Genomic DNA, 19,156 nt, shown 5'->3' with positions numbered 1-19,156 from the left:
TTGCTCCATTGTCATCTGTCTTTGCCCCACGAGGTGTGTGATAGACCTGACCAGTCCTAAGGGCTACATCTCTGATTCGACACTTTGATATGAATATCGTTCTTTGTAAGTCTAACAGCCCATGAACGCATGGCTTGTCGAAGCCTTTAAATTCCAGTGGCATTCACACTGACATGCAGATTAGGCATATAGCCAACCAAAGGGTAAATTTACATATTACGTGTATTAATTTCACATATACTTGCCGGTTTTTGTGGCCAGTTCTACTTTATATTAACTTCATGCCAGTAATATCTATTTACAGAATATTACGTATGCGTTTCTACATGCGTTGTGCGTAAATACCTATCCACTTCTTCGGAGTATGCTTATGTTAGGAACGCATACGTATGCAGTGTTACGTTTCAAACCGTTAAACAGTAGTATAGGATAATTTACATCACAGTTACTTTTATAAACGTGAAAAAGTTAGAATCTTCTTTCACCAAGAGCTCGTGTAGCGACAGACTTTCATGGTATTCTTCAGAACCTTCTAGCGAACGTCTTCAAATAATTTCCACGATATCCTTTTCTGCATAGTTTCCGACTCTGTACTCACGATTTTATTGTAATTAATCAATTTGTACAGAAACCTTAAACAAAGAGGCCTTTTGGAATAGGTAGTTTCAGACGGGAGGATGACGTTAAAATGTCTTTTAAAGAGATAGTGTAGTAGTATGTTGGATGGATTCATCTGCCTCGGAATAGGGACCAGTGGCGAAATCTGACTGAAACTTTGGGTTTCATAAAAGGAATTTCTTGACTAGGTGAGCACCTATTAACTTCTCTAGAAAGATCCTGTTTCAGGAACTTAATTCTGAATGTTAATATAGCGTCTTTAAGTAACCCTAGAACAAGTAAGTATATTATATGAATAGATTTAGTTTAATTTGCCGAATTTGCGCTCATTCGTTTGTTTACTTTACGATGCTTTTAAACTGAAACGTTTTCAGAAATGTCAAAAGTAAAATAAAATAATCATTGTCACAGAGTTTTAGTCATTGCTTGTGTAATTAACGAAAAGTATTTAAATAACTGTACGAATCGACAGTAATAACCGGTCTGAAGGTCTACGTTTTGGATCTTAAGAAGACAGATAACATAACACTATTATATTTATGTGAGATTTCAGTATCCGGCTGCGACGAATATGAAGATGACTGTCTTTTGGGCAAGCACCTCTGAAACATTCGGCCAGTTTATACAAAACTACAAGGCGCAACACTACAGAAGGCAGTTACCTTCAAAATTATTTTATTTTGGGTTTCTTTTCTTAGTATCAAACATAGGTCAAGCATTGTAAACAAGTTACAGGCAACTCTCGGTTTACGAACGAATCCCGTTCCAAGACGTTGTTCGTTACGATCATCTTGCATTCCTGAGCTTTTACGATACGTATCGTAACGTTAGAAGAAATTTTAAAGCATTAAAACCATGTACTAAACATCGAATGGTCTATACAATACGTTTTATTATAATGTTATGCGAGAAAACAATCTACGCGGCGTGGCATGTAAACCAACGGTTTTTACTGGCTAGATTCGTTTTATTAACCAAGAAGAGTTCAGTATAATTATCATACAATAATTTTCTGATAATTATTGTAATAAATACATTTTAAAAAAGTTTATTTATTTATATCTTCAATTATGTTCACTACACGTTTGGCATTTCGTTTTTTAAGGAACTCTATCTATTGGGGACTTTACGAAATTTTAAAAATCGAACGTTCGTAAACCGAGAGTTGCCTGGGTTGAATTTCGTTTTATGAACGGCTTCTGCGGTAGTCACAAGATCAACTCCATGAGCATTTTAGAACGAAAAATGGAAACAAAATCATATAAAGCGCTTTATGTTCGCTCTTAACACTCGGTGGATTCGTACGAAAACTCGACCATATTACGAGAAAGTTAAATTGTTGTTCCATGAAAACGTATTTAACTTTGTGGCTTCACTGCTCGTTGTAAAGTGTAACATTAGTTTAGAAAGTGTTACAAGGGTAGAAGGACTTTCTCCATAACCGGCCGGCCGTCTGCTGCTTGGTAGGCTTCACTTGTTTCCGTTGTTATAATCTTATGCAAAATTTATTCCATTAGTACAGGTAAAAACTCGGTGGATCAGAGACCTTCCGGAGATGCTGATGGTCTCTTAGCTGGTAAAAGACTTTCCATCTTTTATGGAGTCCGAATGTCATTACTGCGCTTAAAAGATCCCACCATTACTAGAAAATTCCCGCATCATTTCATTCAATTAATAAATTGTCAGCTTGGCGCCATTAATTTGCAGGCTACCTGCTTTGTGTTTATGTATGTATGTATGTATGTATGTATGTATGTATGTATGTATGTATGTATGTATGTATGTATGTATGTATGTATGTATGTATGTATGTATGTATGTATGTATGTATGTATGTATGTATGTATGTATGTATGTATGTATGTATGTATGTATGTATGTATGTATGTATGTATGTACGTATGTATGTATGTATGTACGTATGTACGTATGTATGTATGTATGTATGTATGTATGTATGTATATATATATATATATATGTGTGTGTGTGTGTGTGTGTGTATGTATGTATGTATATATATATATATATATATATACGCACTTTTAATTTCGCAGGTCAGCAAGACGTATGCTACAAAGCTGATGAAACATCTAGTGATTTCTTTCAAGCAAGCTCGCCTACTTCGATAGACTCATATTCTAGCGAGAAATTCAAATTTATTACTCTGACTCAACCACCACAAACCAAAACTTTTAACTAACTACCCATGTGGTGTAATTTCTTTTTTGAACAATTCATATTTAATCTACGAGGAAAATTACAAATAAACATTATATTGTAGAATCGGAGTCACATCGCGTATGAAGCCCGAGCTGTTTTATGATTAAGGAATTCACTTAATTTCAATCGACTTTCAGTAATTATTCGAAATTAATTATAGAGCTGAGAGACTTTACTGAGAATAAAGCTGACCGATTTGGTTCCAAATTGTGTTGGCTTCAAGGAAGGTAAGGTATTCAGATACTTTATTTCATGGACATGAAGATTATGTATTATCTTGATTTTTGTTAAACCACGACGTTTCGGAGATTGTAAACTCAGATAATAACCTATTCTTTTAAACCCAATTTATAGAGTTAGTCTCTATCTCCAGGGAAAAATCGATACGAATGGATAATGTCCAGGAATTTCGTTGTCTTAACAACAAAAAATCGTCACAAAACTCCAGATTTTATTTACTTTATTTATGCTTAATAAATTACCAGGCCATGTCAAAAAATTGATTTATGCACTCTGACAAATTGCCTAATTTTATTAACGTCAATCATAAAATTTGTTCTTATGTTTAATACCAGAAAGCAGTGAACTTCTGGTTGTTAAACATAGAACAATTTTAATTTCGAGATATTTAGCAGTTTATTGATGAAACTATAATTACGTTTCAGATTGATCTTTTATGAAGTCCTATAAATGAATGATTAATGATTTTAATAATAATTATACATTAATATTTTGCTCATATTAAGTTTTCTTTGTCCGTCCGTCTGTTCGTCTTATAAAACTTTATAGTGGCTGAAGAGATTTTCGTGAAACTTATTATGCATTTTTGTCATTGGAGGCTTGCCCAAACTCGTAATTTTTAATTTAGTCCATTGGATAATAACAAATCTGACGTATTTTCGAAGTCGTGAGATGAGAGGACAATTCTCCTCGATGACGTCATGGTATGGTTGCTGTAATTACGTTGATTACTATTGTTACCTTTGTTACTATGGTTTCAATGTTTACCAAGGTTACCAAATGAAGGGAAAATAAAGCAAACAGCGTAAGAAATTTACAGTGCTGTAGTCTTTCTGTTTCTGTGATGAGCAATGCTCTTACAGTCTTTTGTTGGCAAAGTCAGACCGCTGCCATTGGGCCATTTGTAGTCACTCTATTCCTGCACTTTGCTGATTAGTTTGCAATGCGATAAATAACTATAGTCCGTGTCTTTAGTTGCAGTTTGTTAACAGCGATCGCCCAGAATCGTTTGGCTAATTTTATTTAATTCAGATCACACTTTACTCTTAGATTTTATGGTCTCTTCTTTAGACATGCTGAACTACAATCATATTAACAGTATGAGAGATTGTGGACTTCAAATCGTTTGAGTGCGTGACTGTGGAACGTGTGTGTGTATCAGTAATATCCGTAGTTGGAATAATGTCCGCTATGCGCACCACCGACAGAGTCCACATACCCCGTGTCATATGCATCGTAGTCAGGGACGAGGTGTGCCGCGGTGTGAGTTGGGTACGTCTCGTACTGAGCATAGTGCTGCTTCGTCACGGCTGAAACAAAAACCCACAACAGTCACACTCGTAATTCAGTAGGCTGTATACAGAGTTGTCCCAAAAAGATGTTTCACAAGTTCAATGAATGAAATAAACACATTTTGAAAATCCAAACCATTAGATACGACAGTATTGGCATTTGGTGAATTAGCGAAGTTAAAGGTGGTCATTTTGAACACCTACAGTGTAGGCAGAGGTGACAGCGATGGGCAACTGACTGACAAGGTTAATATTCCGTATTATAATGTGTATATGTAATTTTGGGGCAGTACTTGTAAAATGTATCGGGCTGTAACGAGGAGCCACTGTTGCAAGCAGAAATAATATAGAAATTAATTAATTTAGTGAGAGTCTACTTATCATTGCTCGCCCAGTTCAAACACTGCCATTGCACATTATTGAGTATGAAACATGTATAGGCTAATTAAAATATATTGGATTTAAATATATCAATTTTCGAGAAAAAATTTAAATAGACCTTAATTGTTGGTATTGAATGAAGGATCAATCTGCAGTGCCTTTTTCATGTCTGGTGGGATTGATACAAATTTTTCTGGTATAAAAAACGCGAATTTTGTTAAACCGTCGTAGGAAATTTGATGACGAACTCCCGCGTCAGACATGCTGTTACTTTAGGTTCAAATACCAAAGCAAGTCAGTCAGTTTCTGAAGGGGAAATTGTGTCCCTCTAAAAGTACAGCAAAAGCAAATATTGAGAATAAATATCAGACTCCTCACTGAATATACAGGGTGATTAAATAAAGGTGGACGAGATCAGCAGGGCATGTAGTACGCATGGGGTATCAGAAATACAAGTTTTTCGTCGACATTATGAAAGGAAGGAACAAATTCCAAAAAGACATCGCAGATGAGAGGTAAATATTGAAACGGATGTTGAAGATACTGGTTGTTAGATTCTGCAATGAACTGAACGGGGTTTCATAAAAGTCGAGGGATTTCTCGGACGGCTGAGCGTCTATCAGCTTCTCAACAAGGACTGTGCTTCGTGTAGTGAGAGTGTAAACAACATTAAACTATAATGTATTCTTCTCGGGTGGTTTAATGGAGGAAACACAAATGTTTCGAGAACCACACTTGTTCGTATCCTCAGGGTACTGACGTTGTAGAAGATCCCGTCAGAGCATGGACGATATCTCCTACAATTTTAGTACCCTGAGGACGAGAAGGAAGATTGTTCTCGAAACGTTGGTGTTTTCTCCATTAAACCCCCTTACACTGCTGGTAGTCAGAATTAGTTATACTTAGTCGCCGTGTAAGCTTTAATTTTGCTATGACGTAGCCGAAGAACGAATATATCGCCACCTGAAACCAAAAGACGCAGCTGAACCGTAAATTCCAACTCACCGATGGGAGCTGCGATCGGTGCTGGGGCGTACGCTACTTGTGCAACTACTGGCACTGCTACTGGCTTCACAACGGGTGCGGCATGAACTCCAGGCCCGCTCTTGCTTACCACAGCATTGAAGCCGTTCACCGGGTCCGCGGTATAGTCCACTGTACGGATGCTGCCATCTGGCTCCACCAGGCTATACTGTCCCTTGACTACATCTCCTTCTCGTTGCTCAGATTGCTGCTTGATGTCGCCTGTGTGCTGGTCGTTTACTCCGTAGTTGAACGCGTAACGCGGAGACGACTGCAATCGGGAATTAGTTAGTGTCGAGTTGGTGCACTCGTATGTCAATGACGTAATAAATGCAGTGGTAACTTGTGTACTACCAGTTTCGTAGAATTAGTTGGAACTTTACTAGTAGAATTCATTTCTCATGCACTTCGTTATTGGAACAATTTCAGATTGCCTTACTGAACGAAATTTACCAAAATGATTTTCGTAACCAAGTTAAATGTGTTTCTGTGGAGGTAGGAACCGAATATTTAAATATTTGAATATGTTCGTGTTATCAGCAAACATAACTGAGGTGCTGAGGCCTGTCAAATCACCATTGGATTTCTTCGATTATCGTGCAACACCTATTTCAAAATCGCTTCATTTCTACAGAGACCTTCAAATTACTTAAATTTCCAAATAATTTCCACAATCAATTATAGATTCGATTCAGTTTTATAATGTACACATGTAGGCAAAATTAATCAATCTGAATTTTTCACTACTGCAGTCGTTCAGTATAGACACTTCAGTTACGTTGTCATTCAGTAAAGGACCAAAAGTAAACTCAGCAATAAATTGTGAACAGATTTAAATACCGAGAATGTTTGGTAGTATAGTATGATTTTCAATAATCCGCATTTTAAATCAAAGTCCCTTGTTAAAATACGAACGACTTGTAATAGGTCCCACTTGTTTATAATAGATCCGTGGTTCTCAACTGAGTGTGGGGCTTGTAAGATACTTACATAGTAATCGATAGCATGTGCTGGAACATATCCTGGCGTCACAAGAACCATCCTAGAAATGATGGATGCAGCCAGAAGAACTGTCTGCAAAACAATCAAGTATTTGACTGTAATCCACACGTTAAAGAAGGAAATTTTCCCAAACGTCTGTAAGTAACTTACACTACGCCATCGACATATATGAATGAGTGTAATAACTTGGTCGGTGACTCACGTAAGAACAGTAATTGTACACGTGTATTTTTAATTTTCCTAAATGTTCTTCTTTAATGAATCTCTTACAGCCTAATTGTAACTATGCCTATGTTCCGCCTGCATAAAAGACTTGTAACTCTCCATTTTGCCCACATATCTCATTCACGGGTTTCGTACTGTTCTCAGAATAATCGTAAATTATTTCCTTAAGCGGCATGGAGACGTATTTTCTAGGCGGTACGGACTGAATTCTCTGAATATTATTTGTATGAAATTCGGCGTCAACGGTTTATACGACGGCAATTAAATTAAATTAAGAGTGGCTTCACCACCTTGATATAAATAGACTCTCCCAAAGTCCTCCGTGATAGTCGAGTTAAGCTATCCTGGTTGATAGGCCGCCGCTCACGCGAGTTGCGCAGAAGCTGCACATAGAACGTGTCTTCATTTCAGAACACTGCTTCGGATCGAAATCGTTGCCTTCTGTTCGTGAAAGTAAGACAATAGTACACCAAATGATATAAAAGTTTTGGAATACGAGAGTGTTTGCGTGTTAATGCAGCGTTTTCAATGGAACACGTTGTATTTCTCACACCATTTCACTCTTCTCACGCATTACGCAACGTCTATAAACTTCTCAGCGACATGTAATACCCCGTGGGAATAGTATTCATTACCCTGGATAGGCTTATTTTATAAGGTTGTATTTATTTTGAAATATAATAAAATTATACTTAACTATGAATGACAAAATTTCAATACGTGGACATTGGAGAGAGGATTTAGAGTTTGTAAAAATGGAATGACTACAATGTGTCTCTTGTGTCTGTTATTAATGTGTTACAAAGGTTTCGGACTACGTTATATACCAGATTGTAATTGATTTGTGTTTGGAAAAGGGCTTACACAACAAAGAAATCGGGTATCTTAGTCAAAGGCTGTTATATTAAGTATTCGTAATTAGTTTGTGGGAAACTTCTTCCGTCTGTGTCAGTAGCGGTCTTGTATCTTGTGACGCCTTGTGGATTTGTAGGTGGATGCTAACGTATCGGAGAAATACACTAACTCCTTCAGCCCTGAAAGTGGAAATAGTATCCTCCTCCGAAACGTTGGTACCCACGTACAAGTCCACAAGGCGCTACAACTGGGAACACCATTAACATCTTTACCTCCGTGAAAAACCAGACTCATCCCGTTTGTTTCTAAATGCATTGGACCCTAAGGAATCCATGTTTACTTTTAAAAAAGTCTGCAGCGCGAAAAAATGTTACCCTTCTAATTTTGATGTTTATGTATATAACAGATATGAAGCCAAAAGCATGAAAGGAATTATTTTGCTTATTGTTTTAATTTTTGTGGAACTTTTCTTTCTGTAAGCAGGCTTGCAAAGAGTTCCAGCTCTTTTCGAATGAAAAACTAATTTCAGGATTATTTCCCTGTAAAGAAAGGCATACTACTTGAATACTCCAAGCGTTTTATCCATTTCCAACTGTTCTTCATTGTCCTAGTAACGAAGTCTAATGAAAACATCTTTTCAAAATCGAGAAGCTTCGAGACATACAAAATATTAACAAATTACATGCCTACATTGACATTCTATCATTCCCTTTATATTCTTAGCCCTTGATCAATTACTTTAGGCCCGAGACGTTTTTGTGTAGAACGGGGCATTATTTCAGAAGAAAAATACTACCAACGAACCAACAAAAAATTGTAACCGAGGGCGTATTTCTGCCCAAGCGCAAGACATCGTCCGTTGCTAGGTTGCACTATACCTGCATACGAAACTCATTACTGAAAATGGTAAACAGAGCCTTAAATTAAAACGGGGGTGTGCTTACACTAACGAGAATTTTGTCGTGGCGGAAGGCCTTGACTATTCTTAAAAGGGGCTGTACCCCATGAGACAATTTGTCCTTTGTGAGAAGGATTTTAATCGGATGGCTTTCTGGTATTTACGCCCAGAAGTGGTAGGATCGCTGTAGCAGAAGGTCTCCATGATTAAGGAAAGCGGACCGTGCCCCTTTTGACTTATACCCTGGCATTTGCCTTACAACTGAGAAAAACACGGGACACCTCAGCCAGAAGTTAGACCACTCGTTGCGTGGACTTGGACGTCTTTTTAAACAGCCTCGGCTTGCCTGCCCCTCGGTTGCCCGTGGGTAACCTCAGTCGGTCCTAGGTCGCCCAAATGCCTTCTTAGCCGCTGAGCTAAGGAGGTTTCCCGCAACAGCTAACTTTGAAAAAACGCGGAAGAAAATACTTTGTCGTTGCTTCTGTATTTATGGGCTATTTCATTGTTTCTGTGTGGTTTCACTTCACCTTCACTCCAAGACTAGCCAAATACCGGGTCACAGATGAAGCCCCTGACTTAGTATCCAAGGTTTAATAATGTGCTACGTTATCAGAGATATAACACACATTCATTTCACGCACGTAGTTACCAGAAAATGACTTTTCTTAATTTCAAAGTAAAGCCGATGATACTCCTGTTAGGGCAATGCATCCAAAGATTCTTAAAACACATGCAAACGTAAATAAACTCAGTAAGTTTATTCTTGCGCCTTAGTCGTGTTATATTCAACAGTTGTGTACATTTTAAAATGTCTCATATAACATTTTTGACACTAAAAGCTGTATAATATAGGCCTATATGTGCTGAATCTATTTAGGTACCAAATTTTGTCATATTAATTTTCAATAAAACTGCTTCATTTAATTTATTTATATTTAAGAATGGCATTTGTTGACTGTTTAAACCGGTCTTAATGACTTGGTCAATAAATAATGCAGATAGTGGTGTATTATGACAGCACAAGGTGAATAATTCAACGTAGTTTTTATTACAATTCCCGCAGTAGACGACACGGATTTCCCTACAAGTAAATTTCATGTTCTAACCAAAAGGCCAAAAATTAATCACAAAATGGCTTTATTTTGTATCTGCATTACATTAGTAAATCCTTTACATTCTGTCATGGTTTCGTATCTAATTTTAATTATAAGATGAGTTTCTCTTATATTTTATGACACCAGTTGTTATCATTATAATATGTGTTCTGATTGTCGTGTTACAATCCGAATTTTCCACAACGTAGTTTTCAGTACAAAAGGCTCTTAGCCAGCGATATCACTTAACACTGAATTCACCACACTCCCTTACCTGTAGAATATACATGATCACTTTACACTGTCTCTTGGTATCCTCAAGCACGCTTTGGTAATAATGCGAATAATTAGCATCCTTACTACGTATTTATACGTCCTAGTAGCGAAATGTGAGAAGAATGAGTTCTTCCGTTCTCTGACTGAAACCAAGGTTAAGTGAGGTTAGGCTAAGATTGCATTGTTCTCTGCGAAAGATTACACGTACGTAGCAGATGTAGGCCTTATACGTTTTTTATTCTTGCTACTTCTTTCATTTCTTTTAATTCTGTCTCTCCCATCGACCGCCGCAGGGGTGTCCATCCAGAGAAACTCTGGTCGTATAGCCAGTAAAAGGCGTTCTTGAATGTGTCCATGTAAATGGTATCAACAGTTTAAGGACTTTGGTTATTTACAAGAATTGCCCATGTAACTTCCGAAAGTTTTAATTTTCTGATGAGGTAATATTTTTTCCTAAAGTACAGAAAAATACATCGTTAATCTGCGTAGTCACATGGAGTTAACAGGGATGGAATGTTCCGTGTAGCACGCACAGGAAACAAAGCAAATGTATGAAACTTTAGTTTGTAAACTTTAAAGGAAGAGACCACTTAGAAAATTTAGGAGTAGATTGAAGGATAATATTAAAATGGTCTTGAAATATAGTGTGGGGTTATGTAGATTATATTCAGCAGACTTAGAATTGGACTTACTCAGTTACGGGCTGCTGTGAACACGGAAATAAACCAATTGATTAGATGAACGCGTACTGTCAGATTATCAAGGAGCATTCTGCTCCATGATGAAGGCCTTTATCTTTGATTTTACGCAGTTTGATTTGAGATACATGCTTATGACGTGCGTTCAACTTTAACGGTACCTGTTTTAAGATTCTTATTTATTTTGTTTTACCCCATTCTGGCGTCTTGGAAATGTTTTTGACTCATTTTCTTATAGCTTTGTATATACTGGTCCTCGAAACTATAACATTTTGAATCATATCTAAGTGTAAATAACAGATTACAGACTACAATAACTTCCAGTGTGATTTTCTCCTTTTTGAGTACCAAAATTTTCTCGTCGTCATATTTTGGTTACTCCTTGTCTGTCGCAACACTTTATATTTCTTATACTTCAGTGTCTTCACTTTACCTGTTTCATTATAGAATTTTTTTATCGCACTATGTACTAACACACTTGGCCTATTCTTCATCCACTCTTTGGCTTTCGTCTTTATTCTGGTCACCTTGTTTTACTATCCTAGCCCGCGGCCGACACAGTTCTCAGTATGCGTAATAAAACAAAACAATGTCGGATTGCGTATCTAAAATTTTCGCAGAACAGAAATGTGTTTCGACACTTAAGAAATATTATGTGTAACCATAACTGATTACGTATTTGAGTTTCCATGGGCTTCGTATCTGAATGCTATGGATATTAAATTTTTATATTCACTGTGTACCAATAATTTTCTTGTAAGAATATGCTGAAAACATTGTAAGGAGAGTTGCGATTATGGTTGACAATTTCCGAAAATGTAAAAATGGTCTCGATATTTCTATTCTGCTTCGCCGAAATTTTGGCACACAAAGAAACCGAAAAGATCAACATCTACATTAACATAGCCGCGAAAACCTTACATTCTTTTGTAAAGTGTATTTTTCTCTATGATGTTCATAAGTGCATTCTTAAACAGATTAAAACGTTCTGTATTTGCCGTTTGACGAAAAGTAACGTATTTAGTTTTAAAAAGATCCTAAAATAACTAAAGAACTAGTCACATCGGTATATAATCCTCTGTTACAATTTGTAAGCCTACATTATATACTTGCAACAACATTGTTTGCGTTCGAAATTAATCGATTTTGACTTAAATTTAGATTACAAATTCGTTAGATACAGATTAACAGGAAGGTTTATCATATCGAAAGTCTGTACAGCAACATTAAACTCGTAGTATTTGAGGTTTCCATGGCGGTGAGTCGGGGTTGTTAAGCCGTGTAGTCTGGTAGGAGTTTACCGATGTTTCAAAGGTCCTTGCTGCCTCCATCATCAGGGCGCCCTGATGATGGAGGCAGCAAGGAGTTCTGAAAAGTTGGTAAATTTCTACCAGACTACACGGCGCAGCAACCCAGATGACAGCCATCTTGAGCACTAAACTCGACTCGATATAACATTATGTAATTCCTCCTTGAGAAGTTGATAGTTGTTCTCACCCAGTAAAGAAATTTCCCACCTTCTACAGAACCATGAGTTTTATTAATCTTTTCAAAAGAATCCGCTTCTGGTTTTATCATATGTTCACATCCTGTTTCTTCTTAATACATTTTAATATTATCGTCATATCTAAGATTATATATCACAAGTAATAAGTTTCGTTCTCCTTTTTTTGACAAACATTTATTCGCTTTTCCGATCTCTCCCATGCATTATGCCTCTGTGATTGCTTTTCCAAGTAAACCAGAAACTTGTAAGCTATCTTATGTTTCTAGTTTTACACTAGCTAGCTGATAGCCAAACCAGCAGGTTTTATACAATGCATGTTAATGCCATAGATCCTATTCAAGGCAATAGTTATTGTTACATAATTTAATTACGCTGTTTCAACTGCAGAAATTACTTGAGAATGAGTTCGGAAGTTGATGATCGGCGAATATATTTGGAGATCTTAGACTTCGTGCTAAATAAGCAATGAAGTCTTCTCGGGAGATCAGAATGGAGTTGTGATCCAACGTTTGGGCACTGTTTCCTCCTCCATCATCAGTGTTGGTACAAATACGCGTACATCTGTGTAATCATAAAATCAACCCTATTGCTGGACGAGAGGCAAAAACCCTCTTACAGACGAATGAGATAGTGAGAAGACATAAAAGCTTTCATTCTCCGTGAAATCTTGCAATCTTACACGAGGATACAACACCGCTAAAAGAGAATGAAGAAATTGACGGAAATTCCCTGCCAGGATTTCGAATAGGATAGATAAATTTAATAGTACCTGCTATATGTAGGGATGTGTTATCGCTCAGAAGACATGCTCTCCTTATCGGATTTTACTTAATTGTTCAACTTCAGCTCTAACACTGCAAGTAATGATGTAGAGTTTGGTACAGCCGTTCGAAAATTAAGTGACTGCTATTATAGTTAATTGGTCAGCATTCCTGTCTCTTGTAATGGTTGGTCATGGGCCCTGAAACCGGCTATCTTGTTGAGTTTTTTCATGAATTATCTCAGTTCTGTTTGCAAATACCAGGGCAATATGCTTGTAATATTTCACGCAAAAGCGACATGAGTCCTGGACACATGTTATTTTACTACTGGGTTTTAATTAGGTTTTGACCATGAAGGACCCACTGAAGCCCACGGCAAGTTATGTGTGCCACTGCATACGTGGATAAGACATGTTACCATAAAAGTCATTCATCTTTCTTCAGTATTCTGAGGGTGCTTTTAAATAGCATAATTCCAATAGTAAGTGTAGCTTATTACACGAAACGCAAAAGATGTTGGTAAGAAACAAATACATCAATGAATTAGATACTTGCACAAATATTCTTGGAAATTAATAAATCAAGGATTTTTTTAAAGTTTCGTTGGAAGTGATTTTCGTGGATTTGAGTAATTTTGTGAACTTAATGATTAAGTTGAAAGTGTCTTTGAATACGCCAAAATTATGCCAATAAAATTTAACCACTGCTATGTTTTCAAAGTAAACCTAAACATATTCCCTCTTACGACATTTCAGTTACAACCAGTGTTATTTTTCCCATGATGATTTTCTCACGACTTCCCCGTTCACGAATTATTATATAGAACGTGATAAAATTCTCAAATTCTTTGTATGTGTGTTCATACGAACGGAAATAACAACATCCCGAGTCACATACGTACCACAACGTATGTAATTCGAGTTGCTTGTGTTGGGAAGGCATTGAGACAATGCACGTTTTGACAGGATTCATTAAAGTTATGTTAAGTTCTCAGATTGCGCGAGTGACATCCACCAACACTGTGTGAACTCATCAATGTATGTAATTCCCAGAAAAATTAATCATCCCCCCACCGCATGAAATTAGCTCTGTGCATGCGTAAAAAATTGAATCCAACAGAGAAGTCGACTTAAAAATAAACAAATGTGTGCCGGACATGTAAGTCTACAGATCTAAATTTAAATAATTTATTAAAGCGATGTTCCATGCCAAGGTTTTGTGGTATGAAGAAATTTAAAAAAAAAATCCGTTCTGTAAATTATACAACATTATTTTATAACAAAAGTTAAATAAAATAAAAGATGGGTGAAGCATATAACACACATGGCAGATATATTAAAACCAAACAAAATTTAAACTTAAAGGCTGATAAGAGATTTATTCGATTTATATGAGAGGATATTATTAAATTTGGTGTAGAAACAGATCTTTATTTTGACTAAATTCAATTAGCACAAGATTTGACTATTCTCGGGTTGTTGTGAGCCACGATAATAAACATTCAGAGGAAAGACAGAGACCATGAAATGTGGGGAACCAGCTGGCAGACCAAGATATTAGAATTCCACGAGGGTTAAGAAATTTGGTTGGGATTATGAAGGAGGTAAAATTTGGCAAAACCACCGGAAGTCGTGAAATACGAATTACTTCTTACAAACATTAATTATCGTACATTCACTTATAATATCAGGTTGTGCCTTTTTTAACACAAAGGCAAACGCTACATAAATGTCAAGGTAGTAACCAAACGCGTCATTAACTGCTGTTTTTTGTAGTTTTGTAGGCTTACGTTTCATCACCTTACAACATAAGTAACCCCGTAAACATTTTAAAGTTCTATTTTTGTATTATACGTTTATTGCGTCACGTGTAAAAAGTCTTGAGCCACTTCCAGGATAGCGAATTGTATTCTGTCTCACGTGTACTTAATTCAATCAACTTTTATGAATTATACGTAATAAGTCGTAAGTAACAGGCAACTGGAAACTCTCTCAAGTGAATCGTAGACCTCTGTTGCGTTATAATACTACTTTCACTGAGGGGACATTGTATATGTGTGATCTTGTGTCTGAAGGAAGTGACATAACATAATTCAAAAACGTCACCCCACACTTCTCGTTGACCGTTCCAAAGCAAGTTAATGTTTTACGTGAACCAATCTCTGCTTCTTCATCTAGGTCTACCCGATGTGTATTTCTTATTCATTGTTATGGTGAGAGTGATTCTACGTCTCCAAGGAACTGCTGCGGCTAACGGGCCCAAAGTAATCATAGTAACGAATTTCGCAGCCTTGTCACGTAACAATCAAGTTTGTTGCGTTGTTGTATTTCTACAAGCTGTTATAAATAAGGAATATACAGAGTGTCCCATAAGTGCTAAAACAACCTCCATCACTATGAATATGCATTGTATGCCAGTTATCGGAACAGGTCACAAGTTTAGTGCTGTCCAAATAAGTTTACTTGGCATCTACAGTCCACAGTAGTAATTTCGGTTCGTCACGGATTGGTTTATGCAACGGGAAGGCAAATCAGGTAGTCGCCGTTCATAACATCTTCTGCGCGGAAGTGCTGAGTCCACTGTTATACTTAAACACTGCTCATATTGTGCACGCATCAGAGAAACGTTTTGCCGGTAGTACTACACAGAGAATGCGTAGATCGTACCGCACTAAGCATCTTTCATCTCCATTCTGTGAGACGCTAAGACAAATGAGTGTCTAATTAGCTTTGAAATGGAATAGCGTTGCTGGTGTAAATGTCTCAAGAAATGAGAGATAGTCATTAATAAAAAACGATTTTTATTGCATAAAATATTGCACTATACAGGATATTTAAATTATGATAATAATATATAATAAGTTTGCGATGATTTCAAGATTGGTTGTTATAAAGCGATAGTGGGCATGTTATGTTGGGCGCGTTGCTGTCATAAATGCGGTGGTTGCTTGTCATGTGACCCGCTTATTTGCCATGGTAGCCGAGGTGAGCCACTGCAGGGGATGGGTGGATGGCATGACCATGCTTGGAGACAACGGCGTTGAAACCATTGACTGCGTCAGCGGTGTAGTCCACAACGCGCAGAGTGCCGTCGGGTTCCACCAGGCTGTATTGTCCCTTAACGAGGTCTCCGTCACGATGCTCGGCCTGGGACTTGACATCACCGGTCAAACCGTCGGCAACTCCGTAGTTGTATGAGTATTTGGGGTAAGCCTGAAAGAATCCATATGGATTATTATTGACATCTGACCATCTAACTTCTGAGATTGGAACAGTCATGAAGTAAATTCCGCTACTTGTATTTGTAAGAATGGTGGCATTCAGAGCCAAACAGTTGACTGCGTATTGAACCGAATTCCCTGGAATCATAACGGACGCAAGATATTGCCCCGTCTTCTGCGCATAATCTGTTGCGCAGGGGCCAGCCCTCTGTGCTACACTTACATAATAGTCCACAGCGGCATGAGGAGCTGCAACTGCTACGGCGTGAGGAGCGGCGATAGCGGGGGCCACAGCTGCCACGGGGGCGACACCGTAGCCCAGTCCCGCATGACCCAGTCCCAAACCCGCATGACCCAGTCCAAGAGCATCATGACCCAGTCCAGCAATGCCGTAACCGCCGTATCCGGCGATCACACTGGCTTCAGCTACGGCAAAAGCCACGCACACGACGGCGACAATCTGTAACATAACCGTGGAACTCAAATATGGGACGATAACTTAAAAATGGATGTGGGGATGTGGAATGCATTCACATGGATTAGTATTGGGTCTGGTGGCTAGGTCTTTTGACACAGTAATTAACTTTCGGATTCCATTAGGGTATGAAGATTTCTGTCTTCTGGGTTGTTGCGCCGTGTAGTATGGTAGATCTAAACATCTACCATACTACACGGCGCTGTGAAAACCTCAAATCATCCATTTGGATAATTTCTTCAACCGAATTAATACGTGAGAGTTCTCCCAGTCCTCAGTATTAATCGAAGTAAATTCTCAGCTGCTTTACATTTGCGGGCCTGCTTAATTCATAGGTGCTGTAAAGTATAGCAGCAAAGGTGTGAGTAGGAAGATAGTATAAATGCACAATCAAACCTCAGTATATGGAATTAAAAGTAAGTGGGTCCTCGAGAATAAAAGGTAGGAGTGGAGACAGTAGCCGAAGTGAGTTATTTCAAGAAATATTAAAGACGTTATGAAAGTGAATGAAACAAGTATGAAAATACTAAGTTGGAATTAAATGTAAATGCATCGAATAGGCAAACAGAGTACGTACTATTAAATGCATTGAAAAGGGTTCCAGAAAGATTTAGCTATAAGAGCATTTCCTAACTACGACTATGAAAGAAATTTCGAGACATGTTTGCGAATTATGTATCGAGTATCTGACTTCATTTATGAGGAATATGAAGTGATAGTTTCAGATTTTAACTTCCCAGACTTTACCCCTAAGATTTCTGAAATTATTGTTGCATTAGTTCGTAATGAACGTTGAAACGCATAGAAGGACTTCAACAGAACAACGGACCCCGACAGTGGATTGAGCCACGAATTTCATATGAACAGACCATACGTCTAGAAAATTTATGGCTTTTGTAAGAAATAGTCAATGAATTCTTGCGGAGTTAAATTTAAAATATCCTGATGGTTACAGAACATTGCTTTCAGCGTTATCATTTAATTATGTCACTCTACAATCAGTAATTAATCTACATCCTTCATACAATGTTGTACAATTTTTTATCTGTAAGAGATTTTCACATATATCAGTGTGTACATATTAGTTATGTTGCCCTCATGGTGTTCTCTGCGGTTAGCCGTTCAAAATCCACGTTTGACAAATGACAGTAACAATTTCGGCGTGATTTTGAACATCGTTAATCATTTCGCATTTTACCTCATCCAACCCCCGCTCTCGTTATCCACTTTTAAACAAAATATTGGATAGATGACGTGTTTCGTGATACTATTTAAAATAAAGGGAACACAAAAGAAATCTCTACTTTTAATTATTGTTGGTTTAAATAGGTTTCCAGTTGCAATGATGGGATGTGAATGTCTTCTGTTACTCCATCCCTCTTATAACCAAACATTTGTTTTAGCGCCCTTTTCTTGATGGGGTAAAAATAAGTAGTATGGATGGGAGAGTCACGAAGAAATCTGATCCGCAAATTTGATATTTATGTACTTCGTTTTGAATCCTAACCGTAATAGCAATTGCCTGCATTTTGCAATAAAATTATAACTGCTTAAATTAACGGTCGGACCGAGTAGTTCAGGACTCAGAATTGTGGAAGTTTATCCCAGCTCCCCTATGGCGTGATGCTTAGACGCAAACATAATTTTGAATTTATATCTAGTACAATTAGCAACGAAAATTATAATATTGACTTTAAGTCTTGTAAGTATAAATGTGGATAGCAAGATATAGTAGGCAAAGGCTTCCTGATCACGTATTTTCTATCGCATTTTGATAAGGTCTTATCGAGATTATAACTCGATGTTATGATTGAGTTAAACCGTACCAGGCATTTCTACAAAAATGAATTTTTTTCTTCTCTGAATTATTTATAATTTAAACCTGTTAATTGACTGAAGCTTACCTGACTGAAAGCCATTGTTTCTTGGTTTGTGGGTGCTTGTTACAGGTGCTGTGATCTGCTGTGGACTGATGCTGAAATGCAAAACGGTCCACGCCTTTTATATACCTCTACACACCCCACCGTAAAGTTTTCAAGGTCTAGATCTGACCTTAACTTATGATCCAATAATACCTAAGCCGATTGAATATAATTCCTTCCTTAGCAATGGCGGAAAAATGTTTCTGAAGTTGAAAACCAGAACAATGTGCCTGAAGGTATCCAAAAAGTCGATGTAAAAAACTAAGAGGAAATCATAATACAAAAAAAGTATGCCCAGAATCTTGACTTTCATTCCTGTGTGTTACAAGGATAATAGTAAGTGACCACAGTCAGATACAATAATAAGACAAATATTACCGTCGCTGTAATGTAAAAGTGAACTATAAGAAAATCACTTTCACTAAGGAAGACTATAAAATGGTGTTAC

At 37.4% G+C, this 19,156-nt stretch overlaps 2 protein-coding genes across 2 annotated transcripts; both read right to left on the bottom strand.

The window, feature by feature from the left end:
• Positions 1–3,282: 3,282 nt before the first annotated feature.
• On the bottom strand, positions 3,283–10,261 carry LOC110828672 (cuticle protein 7). The gene is made up of 4 exons (XM_022061598.2): positions 10,124–10,261; positions 6,766–6,849; positions 5,758–6,046; positions 3,283–4,389 (listed from the first exon to the last, which is right to left on the bottom strand). Exons 1-4 carry the CDS (start codon positions 10,136–10,138, stop codon positions 4,238–4,240), a joined length of 540 nt encoding a protein of 179 aa, XP_021917290.1. The 5' UTR covers positions 10,139–10,261; the 3' UTR covers positions 3,283–4,237.
• A 5,613-nt stretch (positions 10,262–15,874) lies between these two features.
• Positions 15,875–18,826, bottom strand: LOC147873735 (larval cuticle protein A3A-like). Its single transcript, XM_022061599.2, has 3 exons — positions 18,691–18,826; positions 16,535–16,771; positions 15,875–16,303 (listed from the first exon to the last, which is right to left on the bottom strand). The coding sequence occupies exons 1-3, from the start codon at positions 18,703–18,705 to the stop codon at positions 16,055–16,057; spliced, it is 501 nt and encodes a 166-aa protein (XP_021917291.1). The 5' UTR covers positions 18,706–18,826; the 3' UTR covers positions 15,875–16,054.
• Between the last annotated feature and the right edge of the window lie 330 nt (positions 18,827–19,156).

This window comes from Zootermopsis nevadensis, unplaced genomic scaffold (genome assembly GCF_977971745.1).
Source record: "Zootermopsis nevadensis isolate Lab colony 2312 unplaced genomic scaffold, Znev_1.0 Znev_ptg000016l, whole genome shotgun sequence".
NCBI classification, from domain to species: domain Eukaryota; kingdom Metazoa; phylum Arthropoda; class Insecta; order Blattodea; family Termopsidae; genus Zootermopsis; species Zootermopsis nevadensis.
The sequence above is the reverse complement of the archived record's forward strand: the minus strand, read 5'-3'. Positions and strand labels throughout refer to the sequence as shown.